Source organism: Chroicocephalus ridibundus, chromosome Z (genome assembly GCF_963924245.1).
Source record: "Chroicocephalus ridibundus chromosome Z, bChrRid1.1, whole genome shotgun sequence".
NCBI classification, from domain to species: domain Eukaryota; kingdom Metazoa; phylum Chordata; class Aves; order Charadriiformes; family Laridae; genus Chroicocephalus; species Chroicocephalus ridibundus.
This window is the reverse complement of record NC_086316.1, coordinates 16,790,640-16,808,480: the sequence shown is the minus strand read 5'-3', so window position 1 is coordinate 16,808,480 and position 17,841 is coordinate 16,790,640. Positions and strand designations below refer to the sequence as shown.

Below are 17,841 nucleotides of genomic sequence, written 5' to 3'. Positions count from 1 at the left end.
GTCGATCTTTCCTGTCGCTCTGTAAGCGTTGTTTTAAATACGGAAATTAATGAGTTTGATGGATGCTTTTAACTCGAGTATGTATGTGCGTGAATAATACACACCCGCGTATTAAGCCCTGTGTATTCGACCAGCGTGAACATGTTGTGTGTGCATACACGTATTTATGCACAGACATAAAAAGTGTAAGCGACGAACAAAGTCGAAATAAATAACACCGCCCAACACCGAGTAGTGCTGCGTACAGGATCGTTTAATAGTTGAACACAAGGATTTTCTTTAGCCAACCTCTTTGATACTTTACTGTTGAATAACAACAGGTATTTCATCATACATCAGCGGTACGAACATTGAGGGGATGATGGAAATCGCGTAGGAAAAACAGAGGCAATGCGTGTGAAGAAATTCAGATTTATAACCAAGCCCAGTCATTTGGGTTTTTTTTCCAAATATCTGGTTTAAAGACATGGAAAGCTGTCTTAAAAATACCGAGCTCGTTGGCCAGATCTTCTGAATCAACGAGATATCCCCAAATGTTAAAACTACCCGGTAACTAAACGACTACCCATTGGTTTCTCATATGGATAGCCTTCCCTGAATACATCTATACAAAACATTGGCAGTAATTCTCAAATTGTAGTCTCATTCAGTGTTACATGTTTTAAGACTTTCCAAGTTGAGCGGGGTGATGAGGGGAGAAGATTTGGAGATGAATTAAATTTTTAAACGGGATGACTAAGGCGTTCGCTATTTCCTAGCGCTATAGAGAAGAATCTCAAGCTAACACTAAAACGCAAAGCTCTCCAGGACTGTGTGAACATGAATAAAATCAATACCGCTGTGAATAAGACAAGTATCTGGTGGAGATCGAGGCAGTGGATTACAGGGCAGTGAGCAAGCCGCTAAGGGAAACAGAGCGTTTTCACTTCTCCAAACCGCATCAATTTAAAAATAAATGGTGCGGGGGAAACGACGAAATTTCCCCGCCTCGGAGCACTGGAGAATCGCTTGCTGCTTGTCCTCCGCCTACCGGGAAGGACCAGGAGTGCTCCCCGCCGCCGTCTTTCGGTTCTTTCCGCTGTTTCTTAGAAAATTCATCAGTATGCCTTGCCTGGCAGAAGCAGGACACGGAGCGCCCTGGGGGTGCCGGAGAGGGACAGAGGGAGACCCTCCGCAGCAGCCGGGCGCCCGGGAGGAGAGGAGACCTATCTAAGGGGAGGGGGCGTCAGCGGGGGACACAAGCAGCGGTGGCGGGGTGTCAGCGCTCATCCCCCTCCGCGGCCGGCCCGGTTCCCGCTGCGGCGGCGGGGAGGGACAGCGAGTGTCGCAGGTACCGGGCCACCGGTCCGTGCGGGCCCCCCGCCGCCACGTCGAGGGGGAGGCGGCCGCGGCCGTCGGGCAGGTCGAGGCGGGCCCCGGCGCGGTGCAGGGCCGCCAGCGTCTCCAGGAAGCCGGCGCGGGCCGCGTCGTGGGCCGGGAGGCAGCCGGTGCGCGGGTCGGGGCGGTTGGGGTCGCCTCCGCGCTGCAGCAGCAGCTCGGCCACCCGCGGGCTGCCCAGCATCATCACCTGCGGGGAGAGACAGCGTCAGCGCCGCCCGGCAGCGCGGGTAGCCGGAGGTAGCCGGGAGCGGGGAGACAGGGGGCTGGGGGGCAGCGGGTGCTGGCAGGGTCTTTAGTGCCTGGTTTTCGTCTGGCAGCCGTTCGTAGCCCTGACCCGCGTAAATGCGCGCAGCTGTACGCGGTGGGGCTGGTGGGTCCCTACCTACTAGAGTTATTCTCTGATTCCACGATAAATTAAGATATTAGCTACGATGCGCGTGATTTCCAGACGAGGTAATACGTATGTGTATGTTCTGTTCCACATTTTATACGATTTATATATGCCATGGTATATATGGTGCTTGTGGGGTATCCACAGGTGCATACATATATATATACACAATATATATGTGCCATTTACATATACTATATATATGTACCCTTTATTATACCATAAATAGTGTGGTGTAAATATATGCACACACTATGCAGATAAATATATGTACCCACTGTGCATTCTGTGGCAGCCCTGAGGAGCCTTGTGTCAAGCCTCCTCCCACTTAGGATGCGTTACTGCGTACATAAATATATGTGTGTACGTAAATATATGTACACATTATGCACATAAATATATGTACACACTGTGCATTCTGTGTCAGCCCTGAGGAGCCCTGAGGCATCCCTCCTGCCGCTTAGGATGCGTTACTGATTTACCAACGAACAGCCGGGCAAGGCAGCTGGCTGTAACCTCCCCAGCAACAGTTCGCCTATTTTTGGTATGGTTTTACCCCACTCCTGAATTCTACCGCTTTTCTCTCTCTCAGCTCTGGCTAAACCTGTGCTGCTTCTCACAGGACCAAGGAAAGCAGCTGAGCGCCCATGGGTAATGCTCAGAACCGTCTTTCTGAACCCTGATGCCACTCTGCAGATAAAGCGAAAGCAGAAAGCTCTGGTAAGGTCTGATCATGCACGATTGTGCAGAAGCACAACAAACAAACAAACAAACAAACAAAAAAAAACCCAAATACCCCCCGCAACAAACAAACAAAAGAAAGTGACACTGGGGGTTTTATTTCCTGCATCCTCCTGGTCATTTTCAGTGGAATTTTAACCTCCATAAATTGAATCTTAACACTGCAGAAAATATCTTGAGACAATAGGTTTTCTCATTACTTTCTTTCTCCAGAGAATTTGGCTGCGGACTACAAATACTTGGTTTTGTTTATAATAGAAGTGTGAAAATGCTTATAAATTTCACAATACATAAATTCCTGTAGAGGTTAAGTTTTTGAGAAAGATAGAAAGAGTCCACATGTCAGAGTGGCAGCCATTTTGCAAAGTGCTGGTAAGGGAAACAGAACTTAGTCTCACCCTGAAATGAGGGGAGGAAGGAGAAAATTTACAACGACTTGGAGACCCTTTTCATCTGGAATTTGAACCTACAACAGAAATAAAACGAATAACTTTCTAAGAGTCTTTCTGAGTGACTTACTTTAAAAAAAAAATATTCCTTTTCTATATAAAGTGCAAGGACCAAAATGGCTGTTCAGCTTAGCTGGTGAATCATTAAATATGTTGCTTCAAATGACAACTCGAGAAAACCTTTTCATACACAACTCCAGTTTAAATCACAGTACCTGAATCGTTCAATGAGCATTTAAAAACTTTCAGCTTAAGTATGTCGATTAATATAACACACTTCTAGCACACCAGTCCTTATTACATCTATCTATCAATATTACATCTATTGATGAATAGTGAATAGAATTAAAAATACTAGTAATAATAGTGAAGACTATTAATACTATTTTCAAGTTACAATTTCTACACTGTGACGATTTCTATGCCGTCTTCTGTGTCGTTCTTTCACATGAATGTACTAGTATGGGACCACACTTCGATTTCCTTGGGGAAAAAAGGCCCGTTAAGGCTATATTTAAAACAAACAAACAAGCAAGAAAAGTTGATCGAAGTGCAATCAACTCCCTGCACCCATCTGGAAACCGATTTTGCAGTCCCACTTCTCCTTTTCAGTATCCTCTACCATAATTCGTTTGCTGCCAGCGGTGCCCCTCTGGATTCCACCTTGTATTTGCAGGAGGGCGAAGGTTCAGGAAAGCGCCCTCTTGTATTTTAGGCAGCTGCGGCTGGAGTCCGAGTCCGGTAAGAACAATAAAAATTCATTCAAAACATGAAATCCCTCCCCCCCTCCCCTCCGCCAGCGTGGCAGAGGACAGCTACCCCCCTCCTCAAGCTCCCCCCCCGCCACCTCCACACTCCCCGCTGCTCCCTACCTGGAGCGGGGTCCTCCCGAAGGAGTTGGTCCCGTTGGGATCCGCGCCCGCGTCCAGGAGCCTCCGCACCTCCTCGCAGTCCCCGCGGGCGGCGGCGCTGCACAGACGGTCACCGGAGCCCTCTCCCCGGGGGGACCCCTCCATCGCCCCCCGACGGCCCAAACCGCGCGGCCGCCACCGGCTTTTCCCTCTCCCCTCGGCCGGGACCTCACCGCGCCGCGGCTCCTCCTCCCCGAGGGCAGCGGCCGCCCCCTGGCCCCCCCCGCCGGGGGGGTAGGAGGCCCCCGGCCCCCGCGTACGGCCCTACCGACCCCCCCAGGGCGCTGCAGCATACCGCCCCGCCCCCGGCTCCGCGCGCGGTGTTGGTGACTACGTTAAAATCCGCGGAGCCTCCTTGGGGGGGGGGGGGTACCGGGGAGGCGGGGGGGGCGGAGGACGGCGGGGTGCCGGCAGTCTGCTCCCCAAGCTGAGAGCCGGGGGAAGCTCGGCACCGCCACGGGGGAGCGCGATTTCATATCCCACACCACCACAACCAACACCGCCCCCGCCTCCTTCCCCCGGAGAGGGGCTGCCTCCCTCTGGGGGTGCCGTCAGTGCGGGAGAAGGAGGGGGATGGGGGCCGCATCCCTGGCCCCCTCAACCTTCACCACGGGGCGGGGGGGTGAAGGCAGGGGAGCGGGGCGCAGCCTCACCGGCAAAAGGCTTCTCGGGGCTGCCCGGGCTGCCAGGTGGGACGCACCGCAGTTATCTTGTGTGGGGCGGGCGCGGGGGGGACACTTCAGAGTTTTCCTGGGGACCCTTGTCCCCGAGGATGTATTTGGATCCGAGGGATAGTTTTGGCTTCTGCCTCCGGAGCTGGGGGAGGGGGGCGGGAGGGGCTGCCCCGCCCCGAGCTCCTCTAAGCCACGGGTCTGGGGTCTGTCCCTCCGTGCCGCCGCCGGCCGGGAGCGGTCGGCCCGGACGAGGAAGACAGCCGTGCCCGCGGGAAGGCTGCCACCCGCCTCACGGCACAGGACAGAAGAGCACCGTTTCTCCCCCGGCCTTGCCGAGGGGAGGGACGGACGGCTCCATCCCGGCAGCCAGAGGCTGGCCAGGGCCTCGCCTTGCCGCTGTGAAGCCCAAAAAACCAAGCACCTGATTCCTCCCGCAGCTTTCCGCCCTCTCACTCATCCCTCCTGGACAAGGCGGCTTGCCCTGACACCCCCACTCCCTCCCAGACGACCCCCCCACTACGAGGAGGGCGGGGTGTCGGCACCGGCGCCCGCGGGAGGATTTATTCCGGCAGCTCGGAGCTACGGGAGGGGCTGGGCAAGAGGCAAGGCGAAGGAGAGGGGCGGGGGGGTGGAGGGGGGGAGTTTAAGGCTCCGGCATTCCCGCAGAGCGATGCGGAGGGTGGGGGGTTTCGGAGCCACCGCCGAGGTCGGACAGTGAAGTGCGAAAATACAGAAAACAGATTAAGGAAGTTTTTTAGTTTGTTTGGTTTGGGTTTTTTTTTCCTTCCCTCCCGTGTCAGTTCCCCATTTTCCTCTTTTTAATTGCAGAAATCCGGTGCGATTGCCACAGAAGCAGTATCTGCCGCGCAGATGCACCTTTATTCCCTTCGGCGTTCATCTCCCCCCCGCCCCCGCCGCCCCCGCCCGGGCACAGGAACGGGGCGAAAGGGGAAAAACGACGATTTTATGTCTACGTGTACCGACGGCCGAAAGGCAGAGGCATCCTTGGATGAGGAGAAATAAACACAAATTTATTCCCCCCGGCAACAAGTCGGGGGTTCCCCAAGTTTCTGCGGAAAGTGGCGTCAAATGTCGAAAGGTGCCACATTTGAAGGGGGCTTGGGTGGGATGAGAGACCCGCGACGGGTTCCCACCCACCGTGGCTTTGCTGCAGCGCATGGTGGAGAGTGGGCCCCGGGGTTGGCGGGCGATTAAATAAAACAAACAAACAAACAAACAAACAAACAAAACCAAATAAACTTTAAAAGTGGATTTTTTTAAAAGTCCGCAAAGTGTGTGAAATTAAGAGGAAAGGATCCCCCACCCAACAGGCAAAGTGCCCTCCCGTCCTTCGTGTGCTCTCTGCCATTAAGGGTAGCCACGTAGAGATAAATCCAAGGAGACAACCTCCTTGGTTACATGTGTCAGGTGTCTTGAAATTTCAAATCAATATTGAGGAGCGGCAGGGTTGCGTATTATCGCTGGCTAATTTTACTTTTTGTGAAATAGTATCGCTAGGGTATTTTATGCATCTGTGTGCGTGTATAAATATATGCATATGTGTCTTTTTGTGAATATATAAGTATAAAAAAATGTATACACTCACACGTCAACACATTTGTAAGTAAAGACGTTACTAGAGGAGTCAGATGGCCTGTCTGCATTTCCATCCCTGCTAAAAGCCGTGAAAACCCACGAAATCGCAGAATGGCGTAAAACAGCAAATACGGCCCCGTGCTAACGATTACTGACCCTCTAAATCACTTATCAAGCTAGTGTACCATTAAAATGGCACAATTTAAAGTTACATTACTGAAGTCATACTAATATCCATCCCCCCCCCCCCGCCTCCAAATGCAAATCCTATTTTGCACAATCATGGTACCACCAAACGACCTCAAAATACTCGAAACATAACAACACACGGTCATATCTGAAGTTGGGGAAATAATAGACGAGCCCTTGATGATGTGTTTTGAAAAGGACCCTTGTATCATACTTGTATCTTGAGGCAGGAGAAACCACCTTCTCTTCCCAAAAAACCTTACTGCAAAGATATTTTCACGAAAGAAAGAAAAAAAAAAATGTTCCACGTTAAGAAGTCTTCCTGTCCTACATCTCTCGTCTGATTTCTTTTTAAAGTCGCTGTTCAACAATGCACATCTTTGACACTGAAAACAGATCCATTTTAATATTACAGTACACCAATCCTGCAAATTGTTCTGAGATGTTTTAATAATAGCATACAGGACAGAAAAGGTAATGTTCAGTTACTAAAACCAGCCACCTTACGCCCTGTTTAAGGCTTAGCAAGTACTAACCTTTTAATGACAAAAAAAAGGAAAAAAAAAAGGTATTTTACAGCATTTAACATTTACGTGAGTTATTTTATCATCTAACGAATATTTCGGTAATAAATTTAGGGTTAATTAAATACTACAAAGATACAAACCACAGAGAACAAAATATTAGGATTTCCTCGGCTGTAAATAGGCAAAAAAAAAGGTGCAGGAAAGGCAGGGGTGGGGGGTGCAATGGAGAGGTTGCATGGAAGTAGCCTGATTTACAATTAAGGGGCGAAAAAATCAATTGTTTGGAGTTATGCTAAAAATGAAGAAAAGCCGATGAAAAGAAATAGTTGAACAGTGTCCTTCTCTTCGGTTTAAAATATTAATATATTTGCAAAGATAATTTCCCTCATTACACATATTGTGTAAGAACAGGAAAATCTAGCACCTTAATTTTAGACCTTTATAACTTGTGAGATAAACTTGTATTTTGAACATAGAAATGACCCCCCCCAAAAAAAAAAAAAAGCCCAAACGCAAAAAACCCCATTCCCCAAAAACCAACCAAAAAACCCCAAACAAACCCCAAATAGAAACAAACAACTTAACCACCTGCATTAATAAATAATAAATTCTTCTGTCTCTGTTTTCCAAATTGTGTGATATAAACTTCAACGCATTTCTGAATGTAATATGCTGCCGGAAATAACTGTGAAAATATCCCTAGATATTTTTACTTTTTTATTAGAAACCTTCCAGAAAATGTTAGATGCGTATTATTTCGGTCCCTCGTTTTGGGCTATGGAGTCATCGGAAAGTAAAATGACCTAATTGGTTCTGGATAATCACCTAAGAATTTACAAAAAGTAATTAAGCGTTCGTCAGGAGAAATGTTCCCTTCCTTAAAAAACAAACAGCAAAGCGAAGACAAATAACAGATAAACACGCACACTCAAAAAGGCAAAACAAATAAAACCTCTCCCATCGTCCTAAGAAATAACTACGTTTAGAGGTGGCAAGTGAAATATCTCATGGCGTGCCCGGTTTTCTGGGCGGGTGGGTGGCTGCAGGGTCGCCTCAGTCAGACAGATTTTCAGTGTCATTCCCTGTCTCGGACCCACTCGGGGGTCAGAAGCAGCTTCGTGGACTCCGTTTCAACGAAAGACACCCCCCCCCCCCCGCCTTTCTCGCACTGCTCGGGGCATGACATTTTTTTTCTTCATTCTGTCTATTTAATCAAGCAAAGTGATTTTGAGCAAAGCTTGAGAATAGGATCCGTCTCTCTAAATAGGAAATAAGGGCAAAAAGAGCTGTTTTCTCTTTATTGCCAAATTTATTCCCCCCCCGCCCCCCCCGAAATAGATTTGCACCTAATCCGAATATTAAGCCACCGTCTTGCTGCAGACTGCGGCCTGAAATGCTACGGGTTCGGGGTTCCCTGTCTCCGAGCTGCCAAAATATTTCTGCATTACTTTTGTGACTGTAATGTTGTTACACCCTATTATGGAAAGAGTGCGGTTAGGCAAAAGGGAAAAAAAATCTCATATTTTTTTTAGATTAAACACACACGCTTTCCTTACCCCTCTCCAGCCCCTTCAGAAACAGATTTTCAGCAAATTTCAGTGACTATTTTAGACCTAACCGGCATTTTAGAAGAACTCGGTCTACCCGATGAAAAGCTCGGGGTGGGGGGGAGAAAAAAGGAAGAACAGAAAAGAAAAAAAAATAAAAGCAAAGCAAAAGGAAAAAAAAAAGAGCAGTATTTACAGCAAGTGTGGAAATAGAGAGGAAAAAAAAAAGCCACACTGCCTCATCAATGAGAGTGTCTTGTCCTTGCTACACCTAATTTACTTCGAGATAATCAGCACCTTTGTATTTATGTTTCGTACTCGAGATTCGTGCATTTCAGGTCAGCCAGAGTTTATAGTTTCTTTTTCCCCCATTTAGTATAAGATGAAGAAATTCGGCCTACTAGAAATACAAAAACCCCATGGGATTTGAAGGTAGCAAGGAATACTGGGTATTGTTTCTGATTTTTATACATATATATATAAACACAAGTGTATGTATGTGTGTATCTCCCCACAATTGATATTCGAAAGGCGCTAAAAGTGATCCAACCAGAGACTAGTGCAGGCAAACTGTGAATTTCTTTATCTCCACACCTCGAGTCCTATAGTTGAAGGGTTAATTTTTTTTACGTATATTTATATATACACAAAAATATATAATCTCTATTTTTGTAGGTATTTTCAGGCAAATATTTCTATTTCCTTCTCTTCTACATCTGTCCTTCTTCAGTCTGTGCTCTGGATAGGGGAGGTTGTGGAACCCTCTAATGACCTTCTACGAGAATTTTGTGGAGCAATGCTCGAATACCCATCAAAATTAATATTCGCTTTATTTTTCATTAAATGTTTAATTATGTGTAATGATCGAGGCCTAAGCCGCGCCGTGCAGATCCACAACAATACGATTTTGCATTGTGCAATCAGGAAAAAGTCTCTAAAAATGCCTCTCATGCTCCTTTACACGTGTGTATTTTAATTACTCTTTCTGACTCTGCTCGGCTGCTCTGACCCTTATTGCGCATATTTATATAACAGTAAGGGAAGGCAAAACAGGCCACTGTATTTCGCTGTCATTTACAACAGTGGAAAGCAATACACACGAAACAGTGGCCATTTTCTCTCTTCAGAGCATTATGTTCCTTGTTCGCAAGGAACCGTCTGCAAATGTTGATGGGGCTGGTGGGTTTATTTCTTCTAAATTAGCCCGGGAGAAAAAGAAATGAAAAACTTCTCCGGGGTGGGGGTGGGGGGGGGGGACGGACGCGGAGAGAGCAAAGGCAGAAATAAGTCACAGTAACTTTTCAAGAACCTGTCGTTTTCTATTGCGTTAAAAAAAATAGGGAAAAAATAACAAAAATAACCCCCACGCCTGTGCAAACCTCACGTGTTCCCGGTGCAATCTGAGCATGTGGCGCGGAGGGGGCTCCGCGGCGCTGCACGGACGCGGCCGGGCCACCGCGGGCAGCGGCGGGCACCCGATACTGCGCGGGGCGACCACTGCCGCCACCGCCTCCCGCTCCCGGCCCCCGACCTCCGCCGCACTCCCCCCCCTCCCCCAACCCCAGAGCAGCCCCGGTCCCCGGTGTGGGGGCCCTCCCTACCTGGGCCGGGGGCTCCCGCGGCGCCTCCGCCGCAGGACCAGCAGCAGAGCCAGGCGCGGCGGCGGCCGCCGGCCCAGCGCCCCGAGGAGGCGGCGGAGGATGCGCCAGCCCAGCGCCCGGGCCCGCCGCCGGCTGCGGGAGCGCCCGAAGCGGACGGTGCACCTTATCCGGGGGGGCATGGGTGCGGGGGAGCCCTCGGTGTGCCGAGGTAGAAATACCTCCCCGGCAGGGCCCCACCGGTGAATCGGCCCCCTCACCCTCCATTCATTGGAGAGGATTTTTTTCTTTTTTTTTTTCTTCTTCTTTTTTTTGGTTTGTTTTTTTTTTTTTGTTGTTTTCCGTTTGACTAATTTCTACTCCCCATTTCGCCTCACCTCCCTCCCTCCCCCCCCTTCTTCTCCCCCCTCCTCCTCTGCCCTTAAACGCCTCCCATGATGATGGCTCCCGCCTCGAAAGCGGGCGAAGGAGGACGGGGCGGCGGGGGATGGGGACGGGGGAGGCCGCCGGCTCCTCTCCCCTCCCACCGGGTGGCCCCGAGGAGCACCACCACCAAACGGGCGTGAAGGGCGGCCAATCGCAGGGCGCTCCCCTGCTTTCAAATAAAGCCTTGACGACATGTCCTTGCCCTCCCCCCCCCAGGGCTGTCCCCTCCAAACACGCCGCCTCCCGCTCCGGTTGGGGGGTGTGTGTGTGTGTTATTTTGTTGTTGGTCTTTTTTTTTTTCTTGTTGTTCCGTTGGTTTTGGACGCCGCTCCCTTCGGAAGCCCCTCGGCGGGGCGAGGGCTACGGCAGCCCGGCGCACCGCGACCCCTGCCCGTCCCCCCGGGGGCGGCGTTGGTACCCTGTAGGGGAGGCGGCTAGCGGATCCCTGCCGCTTTAAAAGCGCAGGCCAGTATTGGCCCGGGCGAGCAGCTATTTCCTTGTCACATGGTCATTTGAACGCGACGCGGGGCCGTTGCGTAGCGGAGCGAAAAAAAAAAAAAAAGCGGATCTCCTCTCCCCCCGCCGGTAACCGAAACGGGTAATTAACTCTTTCTTACCCCCGACCCTCTCCCCGGCCGTGCTCCGAGTTGCCGGACCGCTTTGTTTTCGGTTTGAAGGGTGAGATTTTGGAGCGGGGGGGTGTGGGGGGGAAGCAGCAGAGAAGTGCTGAAAAGCCCGGAGCAACCTGCCGGCGCCCCCTCCCCCGCCCCGACGGGCCGTCTCTGGCTCCCTCCCGGCCGGAGGGGCTCCGAGCCCCCCGACAGACGGTGCTGAGTGAGGCCCGCCGCCCGGCAGAGCATCTCTGTGTGGCGGGGGGAGTGGGGGTCCCGCTTCCCCCCACCTCGCCGGGAGCCCCTCTGTCGGCGCACCCCCCCTCCCAGGCTGCGGGGTACCTCCGTGCGAGGCGCGGGGAAGAGTGACGGGCAGGGAAGGTGTCAGTCCTGCGGGCGCATCTTCTCCCTCCCCCGGTGCGGCGGGGCCCGGCACGGCTGGGCGCGGAACCGGGGATGCGCAGGGACTGCAAGGAGCCGGCAGGGAAGGCTCCGGGGGTGGGTGGCGGGGAGTCCCGGGGCGGGCTGGTGAATATATGCTTATGCAACAGCCCCCCCCCGTAACAAACACCTCCTTCTCTCGGCTGGACAAACAGTAGTAACGCCGATGTCGATAGAAGTTTCCTTCTTCTGCCTGGGCACAGAGTAAAACCCTAACAGCGGCGCTAATGAAGAAGAGCCTGTAATGTTTTCTCCTGGACTGAGTCCGATTTCAAGCCTGGGAAATGAGTGAGTGAAAACAGCCATTTCGAAATTAAAACAGTTCTTCGAGGGATGCTTTATTTATTTATTTTATTTATTTATTTATTTTTATCCACCCTACCCTCCCCAGCTCCTCTTCCTTTCCTTTCCCCCTCCCGTGGCGACTCGTCCGCCACAGGCAAGGCAAAAGAGAGCGAAATGAACGCCTGCCCGGGTGTACGGTGCAGGTGCCGGGGAGGCGGTGGGAGGATGAGCTGACAGTTGTGGCAATAGAAACCAAATACCCACCAACGCTGAATGCATGGCCGAGCCGGGCCACAGGAGCATCTCGCCGTGCCCAGGGCGCCCAGGTCGTGTATGTGTGTGTGCGCACGTCCTCAATTACAGCTACGATATTAAAAATGAAAAGCGCGGGTTGTCTGCCACGTTAAACTTTAACGCTTTTCGGGCTTTCTCGAAATGTGTATTGCTGCTCCTGCTGCTGCTTGCTGCTAACAATCACTATTTTTCTTCCCAGGGAGGACTCCAAGACCTGGAGCCGATGCCGCTGCCGGAAGGAAAGGTGCCGGTGGAAGCTTCCGCAGCCGAGCGGGATGGTGCCGGGGACCCCCACTCTCCCGTGGGGTGAGTACCCCCCGCCATGGGCCTGGCCCGGGCAGGGGCTCCGCACCTGCGGCGTCAGGCACATTTATATAGCCATTCGGCATTTAGCCCTGCTGGGTTTTGAGGGCATATTCTGTTCTTTTGGTGCGGCCAGCCTAGAAAAGTCTGTTATTTCCCTGCCGATTTTATGCGTTGTTATTATTGCTGTTAGCAGGGCTGTTTGTTAGCAGGGCTGTTTGTTAGCAGGGCTGTTTGTTAGCATTATTGCTGTTATTATAGTTGTTAGTATTTTTGTTATTACAGTTGTTATTATTGTTGTTTCATAAGCCGTAAGGGAGATACTAAAAATTTTAAATAGAATTCCAGTTCGTGGAGAAACCGACTTTTTAAAAATAAGAATACTGGTCTAACTAGGGTTGGAAGCGTGGATTATTAGACCCTTACTTTTCTGTAAAGAGAGTGGTCGGGTTCTAGCCTTGCCCTATCTCTATGTCTGGTCCTGGCTCCATGCCAGTTCCATCAGGCATAGGATGCAGGCTCTTGACTGCTGTTGTTCCCAGTGCTGTCCTTGGCTATCTTACGGCTATCCTGTGCGCTAAGACAGAACACGGCACAATTTCATAAGGTGTTATGACCGCACATTCTAATTTTATATATTTTCTACTTAAAGATATGTATAAAATATATATTCTAGGCGTTCTTATAATAAACAAGCATGAACATAGACTAAATATAATGTGAGGCTTTGTACATATTTTATATGCATATAATGTAGTTATAATTAAACATAAGCATATAAAAATAATTAATAAGCAAATACGTAGGCTTTATACATAATCATAATGTTTTTATATGTACGCATATTATGCATATTTTAATATAGGTGTTACATAGATGTTTAACGCACATAAACGGCATAACTACATATTAATAGCGTGCCAACTTATGCAAAGTAATTATAAAGCACGCTTTGTATGAAACTGTGTTGTGATAAATTACGTCATCCAATAGGTTATATAAAAGCATATATATTATTTTTAATGCCTATGTATGAAATAACTAGGAGTTGGACACTCGGTAGGAATGCAACACGAAGAGAACCTTTTTCTCCCCTGTAATTGTCTAGAGGCAGCTCTGCAGCGCGCCCAGGATTCGCTCTGGGGAAGTGTACGAGCGTTCTCCCGCTGCCCCGCCATCCTTCCCCTTCTCTGTCCTCAACGGGCGGGACGAGCGAGCACTGCCCGGCGTAGGGTCCGAGAGGGAGGCAAGGTCTCCCAGCTTCCCCGCGCCGGGTCGGCCAGTGAAAGATGGATCATCACCTCCCAGGTAATTAATCTACCCTCCGCCCCCGCTCCTCCTCCAGCCGCACGGTCGTTACAGCCACTTCTTATTACAGCGGCTTGTTTGCTTCTTTACCAAACGCACCACCCTTCCAGCAGCTTGGGGAACCCTGGGGCCAAGCTCGGACGTACGGTTTTTACTTTTTTTAGTTCCACGCCGCCTTCGTTTTGCAACCGTCATGATTTCTTCAAAATCCTGTTAAACTCGCAGTAACTCAGGGAAGGTCACCTGCAAGTTGGTAAAACACCTATCACTTCAAGCGAGGGCGGTATCGGGCTTGCAGAGACACAATTCGCTCTTTATTTTCTCCTTCCAGGTCCCATGTTTACAACATTCATGAGAAGAACCACGGATGCGCCCCGGGCCCATGTACAGACATGCACAGCACCGTACGTAGTTGTACGAAGGTATTTGCCAAAGCCGCAATGGCATCAGGAAGCCTCAATTCCCCGCTGTCCCGGCCGGTGTTGCTAGGGTGAGGCAGAGATCGGCTCCGGCGCCCCTTGAGTGCGATTTAGCCGGAGCCTCCAACCAAATGGGGAACAGCCGGCTCGGCACCGGGAGAGCCCGGAGCCTCCTCCGTCCCCTTCAGATGGGGAGGGCTGGGAAGCGCGAGCGGGGGGACCCGGGGAGGAGGGTAAACAGAAAGCCCAGACGCCGTCCTGTCAAAACACGAAGGGTTTATTTGTTTATTGTGCCATCTCTGCGCGGGGGTTTTCCTTCATATTTATTTCTCTTCACAGTGTTTGGACTCTCGTGTGGAAAAAAAAAAACAAAACGGGGGGGGTGGAAGGGGGACAGAACGTGGAGGGGCGTGCAATTTCAAGTGCAGGATAACATACAGAAACGTGCAAAATACAGCGTACAAAACCATGCGTACCCCACCGGTCCTTCATGCATCCGAGCAGGGAGAGGCGACCCCGGGGACTATTCACAACACGTGAGTGCTGCTCGACTTCGCGTCTAACGAGGCAATAAATTAGGGGAGGGGGGCGGCCCCGGAGGAGGCTAGGCGCGGGGCGGCGGATGTCGCAGGTACCGGGCCACCGGTCCGTGCGGGCCCCCCGCCGCCACGTCGAGGGGGAGGCGGCCGCGGCCGTCGGGCAGGTCGAGGCGGGCCCCGGCGCGGTGCAGGGCCGCCAGCGTCTCCAGGAAGCCGGCGCGGGCCGCGTCGTGGGCCGGGAGGCAGCCGGTGCGCGGGTCGGGGCGGTTGGGGTCGCCTCCGCGCTGCAGCAGCAGCTCGGCCACCCGCGGGCTGCCCAGCATCATCACCTGCGGGGAGAGACAGCGTCAGCGCCGCCCAAGCACCGGCCGGGATCTCTCGTTCGGCCCCGCGGGAGCGGGGGATCGCCCGCGGGAAGGAGAGGAGGTGGGTCAGAGGGGTGCGGGACCCCCGTCGGGAACGGGGGAGTGCGGGACTGGACCGCGCCGGAGCTGCTCCGCGACAGGAGCCGGCAGCGGGGCAGAGGCACCGGGGGAAGGGGCTCGCCCTTCTCCCGCCGCACCCCCGCGCAGGAGCCGAGGGCAAGTCCCGGGCCGCTTTGCAACGGCCAGCGCGGAGCCGTGCCGGTGGAGCGGCTCCCGGGGGGCTGCCGCCGTCCCGCTCTCACCGGGGACGCTTTTCCAGGGGGTCCTTAACAAAGGGACGCTGGTGTGCACGGAAACTACCCTCCCCACAGTGCGGCGCCCGGCTTCCCTTGCCCCCCGGAGAGACTGAAAAACGCACCTTTAGCCCGACTTCCCTGCACAGTGCAGCACTAAAATGCCCGGGAGCCCTCCCCCTTCGGCTCGCCGTTTTCTAACCTGCGTTCCCCCCCGCGCACCCGGCAGTGCGTTCAGTGCATGGGCTAAATCCCTGCTGCGCCAAGGTGCGCAGGAAACTAAACATGTCGGAGGACGGCAACAGATACGTGTTTCGAGTGAAATGCAATACCGACATTTTGTAGGAGAGAGTTTCGGAAGGACTGGCCTTAAAACTTAAATATAGCTTCTCAGATTATTCCAGTTTCGTTTTATTTCGAAAATCTAAGAAGAAGCTGGCTATAACTACCTCGGAAATTACTCGGCTTTATAAATCTAGTACGTACGACTCCACCGGGCACTACATCTATCTACCACTTCACGCGACTGTAAAATGTGGGCGGACTGAGCCCCAGGGGGACTTCTAGCTCTGTACCTGCAGGGTCTGCTGGGCAAGGCTACCGCACGCGGATTATTTCCACTCGTAAGGGTCAGTGAATATGTCGTGAGAATCGGGGAATATACTTTTTTCATGGGAAAGGAAAGGACGAATAGTAATAGACGTAGACAGAAGAAGACGAGGCACGACGAAAGGGTAATTCTTGCTGAAAAGGCGACTCCTTACTTTTTATTGCACGTTTATTGCGAGATGAGCATTAAAGTTCTCGGTTTTGAGTCATCCTATCTCAGTTGGTTAAAATAAAGTCAAGGGTTGCTAAGACTAAAACCTCTCTGTTGCGGCCGTCGCAGACTTTCTCCTTTCCAGAAAGGCGACAGGAACCGCCGCTCAAGCAACAGCCGAGCCCAGCCGTCGGGGGGCGGCCGTCGCCGGAGCCTGCCCCGGCGCTGCCGCCGCCGCTCCTCGGACGCGGAGGGGCCGCTGCCCCCCCACCGCCGCCCGCACCCCCCTCCCGGACCTCCCTACCTGGATGGGGGTCCGGCCGTAGGAGTTGACGGCGTTGGGGTCCGCCCCGCCGTCCAGCAGCTCCCTCAGGCGCTGCAGGTCGCCGCGGGCGGCGGCGTTGGCCAGCTCGTCCGCCGCCGTGCTGCCCGCCCGCCGCGCCATGCCCCGGCCCGCCCCGGCCTCACGCACGCCGGCGGCCGGGCTCCGCGGAGCGCTGCAGCCGCTGCTCGGGGCTGGGGGCGATGGCGGCCCGCGCGGGGGGCCCGGCCCATGGGAGCGCCCGGCGCCGCCGCTCCGCGCACCCGGCAGCCCGGGGCAGCGCGACCCGGCCCGGCCCCGGCCCCGGCCCGGAGGTCGCTGCGCGGTGCCGCCGCCGGGGCCGCCTCCGCCTGCCGAGGACGCGGCGGAGCCTCCCGCCGCTTTTTTTCTCCCCACAGCCGGTGCCGCTCCGCCCCGTCCCGCCCCGTCCCGGCCCCGCGGGACCCGTCTCGTCCCTGAGCCCGTGTCACCGTCACCGCGGCGGAGCGGAGCCCAGGGGCCGGCCCCCGACCTTGCCCCGGCGGGGCGGAGCGCCCTGCGCTGCCCTCGCAGGGCCGGGAGGGCCGGGCTCCCGGGCGGGCGTCGGGGCGGTCTCTCCATTTTATGTTTTTTTTTTTTTTTTACTTTTTTTTTTTTTTTAAATAAAAAAAGAAGCACCAGGTCAAGACTTTGAACCTTTCCTCCAAACAAAGGCGGCGCAGGACGGGCGAGGTCTCCTTCGGCATGACAAGGCGCTGGCGGGGACCCAGCCCCGGGGAAGAGCGGCGGCGGGGGGGGCGGTGGGAAGCGGCGGGGAGGGGAGGGGCGGGGCGGGGCGCGCGGGGCGGTGGCAGCACCACGGACAGCTCCTCCCCCCGCCGCTGCGGGCCCGCGCCCGGCCGCCCCTCCCGTCGGCCACCGGCGTTTGTCATCCACCGCTCCCGCGGGGCCGCGGGGGGGACCCCCCTGGGTGACAGGGAAAATATCCTCTGCGGAACCCACCGAGTCACCCACCAAGCGCGGAGCTAAAGGTTTTTTGGGCCGTGCGGCACACGGTGCTGTGCGGGGGGACAGAGGAAGTAAGAGCTCCTTGCTTTGTTCATTCAGAGCTCCTCGCTTTTTTTTCTTCATTCAGGTAGGCTGCACAACGCTGCTTCTTGAGGCTCACAAGCGCCCTTGCTTCTTTCACTGTGAAGTGTCATGGAAGTGACCTGTTTCCTCACTGTAGCGCGTGGACACAGCCTTTGATACATGGGATCTATGAGATACGAGGGATCTTTTGCTCATTCTCTTGGGAAGTCTGCAATCATAATCCTACTCCATATCGCCAATTGTCTTCTTTTTAATCCTTTGCCAACCATGCTGCCAACTTGTTTACCCACATCTTTAACTGAAACAATTAGCACATATTATCAAAACAACAAAATTACTTTCTTGGCCTAACACTTTAGAAAGGCACAGCTATACTAGCAAGAAAGCTCCCTGTTTTCAGT

General features: G+C 53.1%; 2 protein-coding genes across 3 annotated transcripts; both read right to left on the bottom strand.

Annotated features, from left to right (window-relative positions):
• Nucleotides 1-243: 243 nt before the first annotated feature.
• On the bottom strand, nucleotides 244-10,270 carry LOC134508405 (cyclin-dependent kinase 4 inhibitor B-like). Of its 2 annotated transcripts, none has more exons than XM_063319994.1 (2): nucleotides 10,007-10,270; nucleotides 244-1,567 (listed from the first exon to the last, which is right to left on the bottom strand). In XM_063319994.1, the coding sequence occupies exons 1-2, from the start codon at nucleotides 10,268-10,270 to the stop codon at nucleotides 1,259-1,261; spliced, it is 573 nt and encodes a 190-aa protein (XP_063176064.1). In that variant the 3' UTR covers nucleotides 244-1,258. The 2 variants fall into 2 exon arrangements, with proteins under 2 accessions (XP_063176064.1, XP_063176066.1); XM_063319996.1 differs by lacking the exon at nucleotides 10,007-10,270 and adding an exon at nucleotides 3,834-4,167.
• Nucleotides 10,271-14,445: 4,175 nt separating this feature from the next.
• On the bottom strand, nucleotides 14,446-16,601 carry LOC134508465 (cyclin-dependent kinase 4 inhibitor B-like). Its single transcript, XM_063320162.1, has 2 exons — nucleotides 16,352-16,601; nucleotides 14,446-14,958 (listed from the first exon to the last, which is right to left on the bottom strand). The coding sequence occupies exons 1-2, from the start codon at nucleotides 16,490-16,492 to the stop codon at nucleotides 14,695-14,697; spliced, it is 405 nt and encodes a 134-aa protein (XP_063176232.1). The 5' UTR covers nucleotides 16,493-16,601; the 3' UTR covers nucleotides 14,446-14,694.
• Between the last annotated feature and the right edge of the window lie 1,240 nt (nucleotides 16,602-17,841).

Bases quoted from the DNA above. Each gene is read 5' to 3' on its own strand.
- LOC134508405 (XM_063319994.1), bottom strand. From the start codon at position 10,270: ATGGAGGGTGAGGGGGCCGATTCACCGGTGGGGCCCTGCCGGGGAGGT. The intron at 1,568-10,006 runs GTAGGGAGGGCC...CTCTCCCCGCAG, and splicing joins CGCGGGAGCCCCCGGCCCAG to GTGATGATGCTGGGCAGCCC.
- LOC134508465 (XM_063320162.1), bottom strand. From the start codon at position 16,492: ATGGCGCGGCGGGCGGGCAGCACGGCGGCGGACGAGCTGGCCAACGCC. The intron at 14,959-16,351 runs GTAGGGAGGTCC...CTCTCCCCGCAG, and splicing joins ACGGCCGGACCCCCATCCAG to GTGATGATGCTGGGCAGCCC.